General features: G+C 37.4%; 1 protein-coding gene across 2 annotated transcripts in view; it reads right to left on the reverse strand.

Annotated features, from left to right (window-relative positions):
- Positions 1-13,445, reverse strand: part of ATXN10 (ataxin 10) — a 186,043-nt gene that overhangs the window by 116,103 nt on the left and 56,495 nt on the right. For both annotated transcript variants that reach the window (XR_015556327.1, XM_087448747.1), the window contains exon 6: positions 1,360-1,440. Coding sequence is in view for 1 of the 2 variants with exons in the window: in XM_087448747.1 (XP_087304873.1) it covers positions 1,360-1,440 (81 nt within the window). In the remaining variant the exon portion in view is untranslated. The remainder of the gene's footprint in view (positions 1-1,359; positions 1,441-13,445) is intronic.

The raw sequence follows: 13,445 nt of genomic DNA on the forward strand, positions 1-13,445 counted from the left end.
TGACAGAGCTAACAACCTAACGGTAGCATCGTACAACAGCAAGAAGGCATATGACACGATACGAGGTACAATAAATAATGCGATGAAATGAAAGCACTTCTAGAAGAAAGATAAAGGAGGGGGAGGAGGTGACATTTGAGCAGAAACTTGCACCAAGTAGGGAAGCAGCGGCTACAACATTTTTATAAATAAAAATGGAAAATGTTTAGTCTGTCATCCCCAATTGGTTAGGTAAGGGATGAGTTTAAAAATAGATCATTTGATAGGAATATGGAAAATATAAACTTGAATATTAAAATACAATTAAACTGTGTATTCTCCTTATGTTCGGGTATTCTTTACTGCAACGCAATGCACTCATTTACAGCATTGTTCTTCATGTTAAGTCAGAAAACTACAAATAATTTTTTCTGAAATAGAAGTATGCATATGGTGGTGATAGCCCCCGGGGCACTGGATTTATAAACATGGTATTTAAACCGACTTTAAAAAGACAAACTTTTCCTTTTTGTTAAAGATATTAAAGAAGAAAAAAACACTACTTCAGACTACAAAGAAGTACAGAAGCTTAATCGCTGGAACTCAATATAGTAAGAATTTCAAAACCACGGCAATTATAAAAATTGTGACTACAATCAAAAGCATTAACATTTTTTAAAGTTTTTGATCATTAAATCTGTGATTTCTGAGTAAGTTTTATTTTCCTAAGGCAACATTTCCAATAAGGTTAGGAAAAACACATACTATTAGAACGGAAAGAGTATTGTGAATCATTTTATTCAATTCTCTAATTTTACAGGTCAAGAAATTAAATCCAAACAAGGTAAGAGACCTGGCTAAGGTCATATAAAGAACTACTATCACAAGGCGCGGAGCTGAGGTCTCTGCGCTCCGAGGGCATTGCTCTTCCTACTACAATAGCTGTGAGGTCACAGGCGGGTATTAATTCTCTTTGTCTGAAATATCTGTTGGAAAACTGCAAACCTAGCAGAGTATATCCCAAATCATTATACCAGCGATGTGAACAAATGAACACATTTCAAATATACAGCTATAATGTACAGTTGCATGAATGACTATTATAAAATCAAGGGACGAGCATAAAATTTTGGTCCTAACGTTTTTGAATATGCCTTTACTGAATAACGGCGCCGACCTGGATTCTGCAACCCTACGTAAATCACTGCCTGTTGTGGCTAAGCTGTAATGTTAACCAACCAATTTAAAACCATTACTGACACAGAAACATGTATTTAGAGCTTTTGTGCCAACTAAGAAACCACACGGTTTTTCAGTCGTGTACAGGATACTCTATATGCAATGCTGAATACTCAAAACCACACTGGTTTTTGGGGTTACCTTTCTTGACTGCTCATTTTGGCATACATGGCTTTTACCAATTCCGGGTTTTTCAGAAAATGGTCTGTAATAATCAAGAACCTAAGAAAAAAGGAGGAAAAAGTTTGGTTACTAGAAACATAGTAATACAGACATGGCCTTATCTACTTTATAAGCATATCTTATACATAAAAGCACTCCTTTTGATTGAATTTTTGCTTAGCTGAAATCTTAAAATGTTTTAAGACGTTCACATACTGTTCTTCTATAAGGAGCTAAAAGAAAATAAAAAACACTCAACATATATTTCTCCAGTTTCACTTCTGAAAAATTTATTGAAATGATTCAGATTTATTCAACTGGAGAAAAGGGCCTACTACAGCTTTTATCTAAGTTGAGAAAGGAAAATACTTCACTACAGTTTAAATAGTAAAATGAAATTTACTGACATGTTCAGGTGTAAACAGAAAACATATTAATTATTTTAGTCAGAACCTGAGTGCTAAAATTAACCAGAGAAATGGACATGTCATACTTTTTTACTTAAACATATGCCACCAATACAGTAATGAATGCTGGCTTGATTATCTACTCTTGAAGAGCTCTCAAGTTACCAAGAAAACATCCTCATTGTCAAGCAATACACTCATCTAAACTTACGAAATGAACTTATGGAAACACTGAGGCAAAGATTATAAACATATTTCCTCCAAAGTACCACTGTGACAACTAAAAAGACTAAATAGTATTATTAATTAATTCTGAATCATATTTACCAGAGGGCATCTGAAGACTCAAGAACTAAAGAATACACTGTTTACAACCAAAATTATAGTAATGAGTGACTGTAAAGCATTAAATATATTTATACACAGTTTACTTAATCACTTAACAAATAATATAATAAAAGTATGTCTTTCAACACGATAATCAAATGAAGCATATTAACTACCACAACACATTGTCATTGCATATAAAAACAAAATCTAAACACATTATTCTATTTCTCCTACAACCTTTAAATAACTGATCAATACTTTGATGTAAAATATTTCTAACAATAATGGATTATAATTCAAAATTCTCAAACAATTTTCATATCAATTTAGGTAGGTCAACATGCATTTCAACAATAGAAATTCATGCATTTCAAGCCAGGTACATAAAATTGTGATCCTAAAGCTCATTCATAATTCAGGCATTTGGAGTTCAAAACATTTTCCCACAGGAACATTCACTCAAAAACACAATGTTCCAAGTTCTGTGCTAGGGGCTCGGTCACAAGCCGTATTTCCAAACACTATCAATGGAGAAACACCTATACATAGATAGATAATTAGAGAAAAATGTCTTAGGTGCAACATAAAGACACACATCATGGGTTATAGAAAGAATGCAGTTTATCTAACCAGAGGGCTGGGGGAAGAGGGGACGATGGATGGGGCAGGAAGACCAAGGAGGCTAAAGGAGGTGTTCCGTGAATCCTTAGTTGAAGGAATTACAGGTGACAAAAAAGGACTTGGAAAAACAGCACGAAGGAAAGAACAGCAGTGTGCTCAGGCAACTATACACAACAAAATACTATTAAGGTTTAAAGAGGAGTTCAGGACCAAAAACTTACATCCCTGAATGGTACTGGCAAATAGCCCTCAGCTGTTGGCCCTCTTCACAACAGTCTCCGCTGAAGAAAGCTGCCCCAACCAGAGTGGAGCTGACTGAAGATGGGTGTGATAACTACGCCTTCCTTCCTGACATCGTCATTAGTGTCCTCTTTCTTTTTTTTTTTTGTGCGAGGAAGATCAGCACTGAGCTAACATCCGATGCCAATCCTCCTCTTTCTGCTGAGGAAGACTGGCCCTGGGCTAAGATCCATGCCCATCTTCCTCTACTTTATATGGGATGCTGCCATAGCATGGCTTGACAAACAGTGCATCAGTGCACGCCTGGGATCCAAACCTGCGAACCCCAGGCCACCGAAGCGGAGCTCACGCACTTAACCGCTGTGCCACCAGGCCGGCCCCCTCTTTCTCTTTTCTTGATCAATTTCGTTGATCTTTTTAAAGAACCAACTTTGCCTTTGTTAATTTTTTCTATTGTTTTTCTGTTTTCTATTATTTTCTTCCTTCTACTTTCTCAGGATTTACTGTTCTCTTCTTTCCATTTTCATAAAGTAGAATCTTAAGTCACTGATTTCACACCTTCCTTCTTTTCTGATATAAACATTTAAATCTATAAATTTCCCTCTAAGCCCTGCTTTCACTTTATCCCACAAATTTTGTACTTTCATTATCCTTCAGTTCAAAAGATTTTCTAATTTGCCTTGAGATTTCTTCTTTGACAAACCCATTATTTAGACGTGCTAATTTCCAAAAGTTTGGAATTTTTCTAGATATCTTGTTATAGTTTTCTAATTAAGCTCATTGTGATCAGATATTCCATACATTTTCAATTCTTTTCATATAGTTATCAAGACTTTTTTAATAGCCTGAACTATGGTCTATTTGGTGAACATAAGACACGCAGTTGAAAACAAAGTGGATTTCGCAAGTGTTGAGATAATGTTCTATAAGCACCACTCAGGTGAAGGTGGCTACCGATCTCAGTACTACTGAGACCACCTACAACTATACCGATGTTTGTTTACTTCTTTTCCCAATGGCTGAAAAGCGAGCGTTAAAATCTCCAAATATCACTTCCAATTCCCAGCATTACGGACTAACTACTTACCCTCCTACCCTAAACAACTATAAAAGCAGACAAAATATATGAAACAACAGTTTTCAGACACTGGACAACAGACTGACTCTAAGTCAATCAGATTGTAGAAATAAAACGCACTTTGGAGAATTTCTTCTTAAACAAACAAAATATCCTAATGATAAATGTGATTACATCAATATGTTTTTAAAACTCTTAAGGCCTGATTAGCAGATTGAGACACACTTAGTGAAAGAAAGGGAAGTCCTACATGGTGGAATGTGTGCTGAAGAAGTGGCACTGGAACTGAAAAGGTCTTCCACGTGTGGGGCAGCGAGGGTGCAGTGAACGGGCACAGACAGAGGAAGAAGCTGGCTCACAGCCACTACAGTGCTCTGTAGCAGTGACCACCCGCAGCATCTGGAGCAAAGGTGAAAGTGGATCCATGTTTTGACCTTTACACCAAGACGAATTCCAAGCAGATCAAACGCTTCAACATCAAAATTGAAATGACACAACACTGGAAGAAAGCCTCGGTAGAAGAAAGGCCTTTATAGCTATTGCCAAAAATCTCTAAGACATAAAAAAAGATTGACAATTTTATCTACTAAAATATCAAAAATTTTTACATGAAGAAAAGTGCCACAAGCAAAGTCAAAAGACAAAAAAGTGAGAAAAAATATTTGCATTTTATTTCATACAAAGGGCTAATATCCCTAATTTAGAAAATATTCCTACATATAGGTAAGGAAAAGGCTGACATCCCAATAGAAAAATGGGTAAGGAAAATGAGAATGCACATACAAGAAAAACAGGCTCTTCAACATATAAAAAGATGCTCAACCTCATAAGAAAAAAATACAAAATAAAACTATGCAATGATACCATTTTATTTGGTAGGTACCATTTGGTAGGATTGGAAAATCCAAAACTTTGACAGCACACTCTGTTAGCAACGATGTAGAAACCTAGGTACTCTCAAAATCTGTCAAATCTGTCTCATATATATTGGTATAACATCTATGCAGGACTACTTGGAAGTGTTTGTCAAAATTATAAAAGCACATTCCATTTGACCTAGTAATTGCACTTATGAATTCTCCTACAGTCATTCTTCCAACATACATACATGACATCTCTATGAACAAGGCTATTCACTGCAGCATTTTGTAGTTATGAAAAGTTGGAAACAACCTAACTGTTCACCAATAAGGGACTGATTAAATAAATTGTGGTATATTTATACAATGGAAGATAAATGAATGGGGAAGTTGTTTATATACCGATATGGAAAGATCTCAAAAATGTACTATCTAATGAAAAAAGCAAGAAGCCCAACAGTGTGGTGAGAAGAAAGAAATAATGGCCTATCTGTTTAGGGGATGGGGTTGGAGGAACTAGGTGGGTGGCAGGGAGGGAAACTTTATGCATTCTGGTATTTGAACTAAATGAATGTGTTATCTATCAAAAATTTAAATATATAATTTAAGTAATATGTCCAGGCAAAGTAATCTCAAATTTATTTCTATTTAATAGATATTCTGCTAAAAAATGAAAGCACTACCATATCTTAGTGGGAAAATCCTTCAGGTGACCCTGGCTCCTCAGCTTTCAAGGAAGTCAGTCAGTCATGGTGAACTCAGGTAAGTTTCATCTTAACAGTAGCTATTTCTGGGCAGGCAAAGTTCAGTCACTTCTCCAAAATAACTTAATAAGAAATCTCTACATCTCTTCTCAAACAGATAATGAGAAACCAAAACAAAACATGAATTAACTTCACCTCTCTATCATGGCAACTCTGACACAGCAATTCGGGTTATCTACAATATAGGTCAAAATCTGATCACTAAAATGCAGCCTTCACCACTTCTTGCAAACAGTAACTGTACACGCAGATCACGTCACAGACTAAATAAACATTGTCAAATTGGTCTCTCTTCTCTCCACAATCCTAATACCATCCCTTCTCCCCACCCGAGCCATCCTCTGACTGTTAGTTTATGCCTCACGTTCTCTGGAAGGCCTCCCTCACCCCCAGACCAGGTGAACTCCCTGCCACAGGCTTTCCTGGCACCCTGTGCTTCCTCTTCTGGAACTTGCATGCTGGCTGCAGAGAAGATGTCTCCACTTAGATACAGAGTGGCCATCTTAAATTTCATATGGCCAAAACAGAACTGTTGATCTCCCCTATTTCTACTCCCAAACTGTTCCACCCACCTCAAACAAGCCAGAAACCGAGTTCCTATCCTTGTCTTCCTTTCCTCACCTCATCCCACAAATCTAATCCATCAAGAAGTCGCATCAGCTCTCCCTGCATGTTATATTCAATCTATTCACTTCTCTTCATCCCCACTGCTACCGGCCTCATGTAAGCCACTGTCACCTCTTACCTGGATAACTACCACTGCCTCCTAACAGGTGTCCCAGCCTCCAATCTTTCCTCTCCTCCCACTCCTCAACCTTTGTCCGGCAGCCAGAGGGATCTTTTAAAACACAACCCAGGTCATTACACACACTGCTTAAAACTCTTCAGTCGCCTCCCATGGCACAGAGAGTAAAATCAATCGCCTTTTCCTGGTTTACAAAGCCCTACGTAACCGGCCTCAGTCACCTCTTGGACTGCTTGTCCTACGACCTTCCCCTTCACCCTACGCTCTAACTACCCTGGACTCTCTAGTCCTGCTACACAGGCCTCTGCCGGGGGTCCTTTGCACTCCGTGTATTCACTGCTTGGACTGTTCTTCCCAGCCTGTCTCCATTTTTACCCACTGATCTTCAAACGGTTGGCTATCTAGTTCTCTGCTTAAACGTCACCAACTCAGACTCCTTTATCTCCAAATTTTAAAGTAGCACCTCGTCACTCTACGTCACCTCACCTCACCAGAGTACTTAATCATGATCTGACGGTTTTTCTTTGTCTGTCCTCCCCACCAATCATATTTAAATTACTACTAATAAAAAAGCTAATACCATATAGTGTTTACAATGAGCCAAGCACCATTCTAAGGGACATCAAACACGCTGCTGTGTGTTTTTCTTCAAAGTATTTATCTGACATTTGTTATATATTTGGGGTTTTTTGTTCATTATCTGTCTCTGTCACTAAAACGTAATGTCTTAAATTTTGGATCTCCAGTGTCATGAACAGTACCTGGCACACTTCAAAAACTCAATAATTACTGAATTAATTTATTTATGTTTGAAGTGATATCTATAATATTTTTTAAGTTTCCTAGAAGCCTGCATAAAGTAGGAGCAGTTTCTAAACCACAGGTTCTCCAAGATAAAAGCAAATCAGAGCCTCATGAAAAGGGCAATTATTCCCTGCACGGAGACCAAAGCCCCTTCTCCTGTGACATGGTGGACAGCGCTCTCAGCAGTGTCCTCACGGCAGGCCCGCAATAAGACAGAGCACAGCTGCTTTGGCACGCTCCTCAGTGTGAGCCAGGCCCCAAACCAGGGAGGTAGAGATGGGCAGCTCTCAGATTGGCAGGATCAACCCAGGAAAAACTCTGAATGTACCCGTGGAAGCCAGAAGGACTGTTCATTTTTCAGGTAAACCTCCTAAGTATTCCTTTGCACTTTTGAGTTATTCAGATAAGTACTGAGTGGCAATGATGTCACACTCACACTCACTGGGTAATCAGTCAAATGCAAAACCATATGCTTTAAAAGTCACCAGAACTGAATATTGGCTCATTCACTTTAACCAAATATAATTTAAAAGGCAAAGTAATTGGAGCAAAGGGCAAGATGACATCTTCCCGTGACGCTGCATAAAAGAAAGTGGAAGAAGTACCACCATGCAAGGCTCAGACAGATAGACACCAAGAGAGGCAGTTCTGCTACCCAGCAGTCCTTGTGCCAAACCAAGCACTCTAGTGAGTCTGCAACTATGTCCATATGTCTTTAAAAAAACATAAGGACATGAAATACAAAAGTCTGGAAATTTCTAATCTAAATCAATTCCTTCATTTTAGAAATAAGGAAACAGAGGCTCATAGAAGTTTAGTGTCTTGGCGAAGGTCTAGGTTACCTAAAAGTGAAAACAAGCACTCAGTTTCCTGACTTTTGTGGTTCCTCCTAGAACATTCCCCTATATAGAGCTTGCCATTTGCTGGAGCAGCCTCTCTGAAAAGAAGTTCAAGTGAACTTAAAAACCAGACTTAGGTCTGGTTCTTCATGTTGCCTTCAGTTCAAAAATGATTAAAGGTAAAATTCATTCATTCCTTCTTTCATTCAACAAAGAGTAAAGGTCTACTACTGAGTAAAGACAGTGGCATTTTTACTTTAACTTTAGAACTATTTAGAGGATCAGAACAATTGTCACTCACATTCAACTTACAAATATAGGCAAAAAAAAGTGTTCCCTGTGGACATCCATAGAAACAATGAGAATTCTTTGCTACACCACCTTATGGCATAACATTTAATGTAGAATACTAACTGCAAATAATATTATACACACAAAGCAATCATGATGGAATGCCATTGGGAGGTAGATTTTTTTCCTGTAACTCGAAAATGGTAATTTAAATGATTATCAATTATGTATAAGTTTTTATGTAACATCAAAATAGAAAACCATCAGTCTGTTGATTCAATGGTGATGCTTCTTCTACTAGAAAACAAGTGAGTTATAACCTCTGAAAAAATATTATAATAGCTAGGATTTCCTGAATGCTGCATGTGTAAGGCACATTTACTGGGCTGCCAGATTTAGATGAATTCAAATGCCAAATGTTGGATTCATCTAGGGTTATCTAAGAGCATGAAAACATCTTTCACACCTACAAAAGAAACAAACATTTTTAGAAGGACATTATCCCAATAATTCAAAGCGAGTACTGCCAAAGCCTTTCTCACCTACTCTTTCCTGTGTTTCTGGTGTACCTAAACAAAAAGACCCAAAGTTACTGAAACCTTACGTTTGTCCCTTTCCAAGAAAAGATACTAAACCCATGAATCCTAACACCATGTAGTTTTGTACTCTTCATCAGCTCTCCCATAACGTTGGGAGGTGGAAGGGCAAAAGTGAGTGTTCTTTAATTTTCAGGCATGGATTCATATTTAACAGTGAAAAGTAACAATTTTGTTGGAAGCCTCTGGATATTTTGTGATCCCATTTTTATTTACCAAATGCAGAGGTCCTCTCACACAAATCAAAGTATTCAGTATCTGGACTGCAGAAAACATCAGTTAACTACTACTACTACTTTCTATCCTTTTTCCTGTCTAATTCCATCTAGGACCTTTGATAACTTTAACTTGAGCTATTCTGAAGTGAATTTTATATTTTACCCTTTATGACCTTTTGCCCTTTATTCCATGCTGCTAAAAAACTGCAGATGGTTAAAATATAGATCCAAGATACTTAACAAATGAAACAGAATTCAGCTACAGCAAATCTCTCTAAGTAAGCTGACTCTAATGATTCATCCATCATGTTTACGAAATACATGCACACTAAGGGAGATTTTCTAGATCAAACATAATATCAGAATACTTTTATGTACCAACTTCTGTTTCAAATACAAATAAATGTTCAGGAAAATAAATAATTTAAAAACTAGGTATAATTTCAACAGAACAATAAAGTTTATAGTAAAATAGGTTAAAAATGGGGTTGGCCCCATGGCGTAGCAGTTAAGTGTGCGCGCTCTGCTGCTGGCGGCCTGGGTTCGGACCCTGGGCGCACACCGATGCACCACTTGTCAGGCCATGCTGTGGCGGCGTCCCATATAAAGTAGAGGAAGATGGGCACAGGTGTTAGCCCAGGGCCAGTCTTCCTCAGCAAAAAGAGGAGGATTGGCAGATGTTAGCTCAGAGCTGATCTTTCTCACACACCAAAAAAAAAAAAAAGAGGTTAAAACTGAGAAAGTTCACAACTCGTCTTTGAAATGCAAGTAGGATTACTGGCAGCTCGAGGCTGCCCACCCAGAGATAATCTGTGCCCTAAACACACTGACCACTATGTGGAAACATACAAAAAATCAGTTTTAAGGAAAACAGGAGAAGAGCACTATTAAAAGAAAAGCAGCAAAATGTTTGATGAATTTCATAATAAAGAAAGGGCCAAGTCCTCAAGAAGACATAACAATTACAAACATATATATGTACCTAACAATAGAGCCTGAAAGTAAGTGAAGTAAAAGCTGACAGAATTGAAGGGAGAAACAGAAAATAATCCACTTTCAATAATGAATAGAGGGGCTGGACCCATGGCATAGTGGTTAAGTTCTGTGTGCTCCGCTTTGGCAGCCTGAATTCGCAGGTTTGGATCCCAGGTGCAGATCTACACCACTCATCAGCCATGCTGAGGTGGAGACCCACATACAAAATAGAGGAAGACTGGCAGAGATGTTAGCTCAGGGCCAATCTTCCTCAAGCAAAAAAGAAAAAAAAAAGAGGAAGATTGGCAACAGATATTAGCTTAGGGCTAATCTTCCTTACCAAAAATAAAAATAAAAAAAGAATAGAATAACTAGACAGAAGACCATCAAGGAAATAAAAGACTTGAACAACACTATAAACCAAGTAGGCCTAGAGGCATCTATAGAACACTCCACCAAAAACAGAATACACAATATTCTCAAGAGCACATGGAACCTTCTCCATGATAGACCAGATGCTAGGCCATAAAACAAGCCTCAATATATTTAAAAAGAACGAAATTACATAAAGTGTACTCTCCAACCACAATGGAATGAAATTAGAAATCAATAACGAAAGGAAATTTAGGAAATACACAAAAATGTGGAAATTAAACAACAAACTCCTAAATAACCAACGGGTCAAAGAAAAAAATAATAACGGATATTAAAATATAATTTGATATGAATGAAAAGGAAAACACAACATACCAAAATTTATAAGATACAGCTAAAGCAGTTCTTACAAGGAAATTTACAGATATAAATGCCTATGTAAAAAAGGAGGATCTCATATCAATAACCTAACCTCCATCTTAAGAAACCAGAAAAAGAGCAAACTAAACCCAAAGCAAGCAGAAGGAAGGATACAATAAGGGCTACAGCAGAAATAAATGAAATAAAGAATAGAAAATCAATAACGAAAAATCAATGAAACCTAAAGTTGGTTCTCTGAAAAGAGTAAAAAATCTGACAAATCTTAAGCAATAATGACAAAAAATTAGAGAGAAAACTAAAATTACTAAAATCAGGAATGAAGGGGGGAACATTCCTACCAATCTTACATAAATAAAAAGGATTCTAAGGAAATACTATGAACAATTGTGTACCAATATATTAGATTGCCTAGGCCAAAGGGACAAATTCCTAGAAAGGCACAAACTACCAAAACTGACCCAAGAAGAAGTAAACAATCTGGATAAACCTACAATAAGTAGAGACTGAATTAGTAACTTAAAAACTTCCCACAATGAAAAGCCTATGACCAGATGGCTTCACTGGTGAATTCTACCAAATATTTAAAGAAGAATTAACACCGATCCTTCACAAACTCTTTCCAAAAACAACAAAAACAGAAGAGAACACTTCTCAACTCATTCTGTGAGACCACTATTAACCTGATACCAAAACCAGACAAAGACATCACAAAAAAAGAAAACTACAGACCAATATGCCTTATCAATACAGACACAAAAATACCACAACAAAATATGAGCAAACCAAATCCAGCAACATATAAAAAGGATTATATACCATAGGCAAGTGGGATTTATCCCAGGAATCAAAAGTTGGTTTAAAAAAGATTTAATCATAATAATATACTATCGTAATCAAATAAAGGACAAAACCTCAATAGCTGCAGAAAAAGTACTAGATAAAAACACTCAAGAAACTAGGAGTGAGCAGAAGGAAAGTTCCTCATCCTGACTACAGTCATCCACGAAAAACCCACAGCCATTATCATACTCAATGGTGAGAGACTGAAAGCTCTCCCCCTAAGATCAGGAACAAGACACGGATATCAGCTCTCACCACACCCACTCAACACTGTACCAGAATTTCTAGTCAGAGCAATTAGGTAAGAAAAAGAAATAAAAGGCAACTCAGTTGGAAAGAAAAAAGTCAAACCATATCTATTGGCAGATGACAAGATCCTGTATACAGAAAATCCTAAAAATCACAAAAAACCTATTAGAACTAAAAAACGAGTTCAGCAAGGTTGCAGGATATAAAATCAATGTACAAAAATCAATTATATTTCTATATACTAGCAATTAAAAATCCATAAGTGATATCAATAAAACAATTCCATTTATAATAGCATCAAAAAGAATAAAATACTTAGAATAAATTTAACTAAAGACATGCAAGATTTGTAAACTAAAAAACTACACATCATCACTGAAGAAATTAAAGGCGTAAACAAACAGAAAGATATCTCCTATTCATGGATTGGAAAACTTCATCTAGTTAAAATGGCAATATTCCCCAAATTGAGCTCCAGATTCATACAATCCCTATCAAAATTCCAGCTACTTGTCTGAACAAACTGAAATTGGATCCTAATTAGATCCTCAAATTGAACTGATCCTAAAATTGGTATGTAACACAAGGGATCCAGAACAGCCCAAAAAATCGTGAAAAAGAAGAACAAAGTTGGAAGACTGAACAGTAATCGATTTCAAACAAAGCAACAGTAATCCAAGACAGTGAGGTACTGGCATAAGAGAGAAAACAGACTGAAAAAAAAAAACCAAAAAACTGCACAGAGCCTCAGGGACCTGTGGGACAACACCAGAAGACTATCATTCACCAGAAGAACTGCTCCACCACAGTGCCCTGGCGACCTAACACACATCCACACGTACCACGCAGGCAAAAGCTTGATACCCTGTGATCCTCCCGGAACACGGAAGATGGGACGCCTGAGGCTTCTGAGGCTCTCTCAAGACAGGTCTGATGAGGTACTGTCCTGGTGGGGCATGAAGCTTGCTGCCCCGCCCCTACAGAATATAAAACCACTTCAAGCAGTCAAGAAGTGGCTCCTCAGCAACGAGTTATCTCACAATTCTCGTTCCAGTCATCCAGCCCCTCTTTGGCATGTGGGACAAGGATTACAAGGATCATGGCTTATTCTTTTCCCTGTCCACATAAGTAACAAACTATCTAAATCTACAAGTGGCTTATTGTGTCTTTACTGGTCACAGTCAGCCTCAGCCTTGGCCTCACAATGGCCTGACATGGAGTCCCAGAAGGAGAAGAGAAAGAATGTGAGGCTGAAAAATTATTCAAACAAATAATGGCTGAAAACTTCCCAAACTTGATGACATAAACCTACAGATTTAAGAAGTTGAGGGAACCCAAAAAGGATAAACCCAAAGAAATCCACACCAAGATATCATAAACTTTTGAAAAGACAAAGAAAAATCTTAAAAGCAACTGGAGAGAAATGATGCATTATGCACAGGGGGAAAACAA

This window comes from Ceratotherium simum, chromosome 25 (genome assembly GCF_057802395.1).
Source record: "Ceratotherium simum simum isolate JZ-2026a chromosome 25, ASM5780239v1, whole genome shotgun sequence".
Classification (NCBI taxonomy): domain Eukaryota; kingdom Metazoa; phylum Chordata; class Mammalia; order Perissodactyla; family Rhinocerotidae; genus Ceratotherium; species Ceratotherium simum.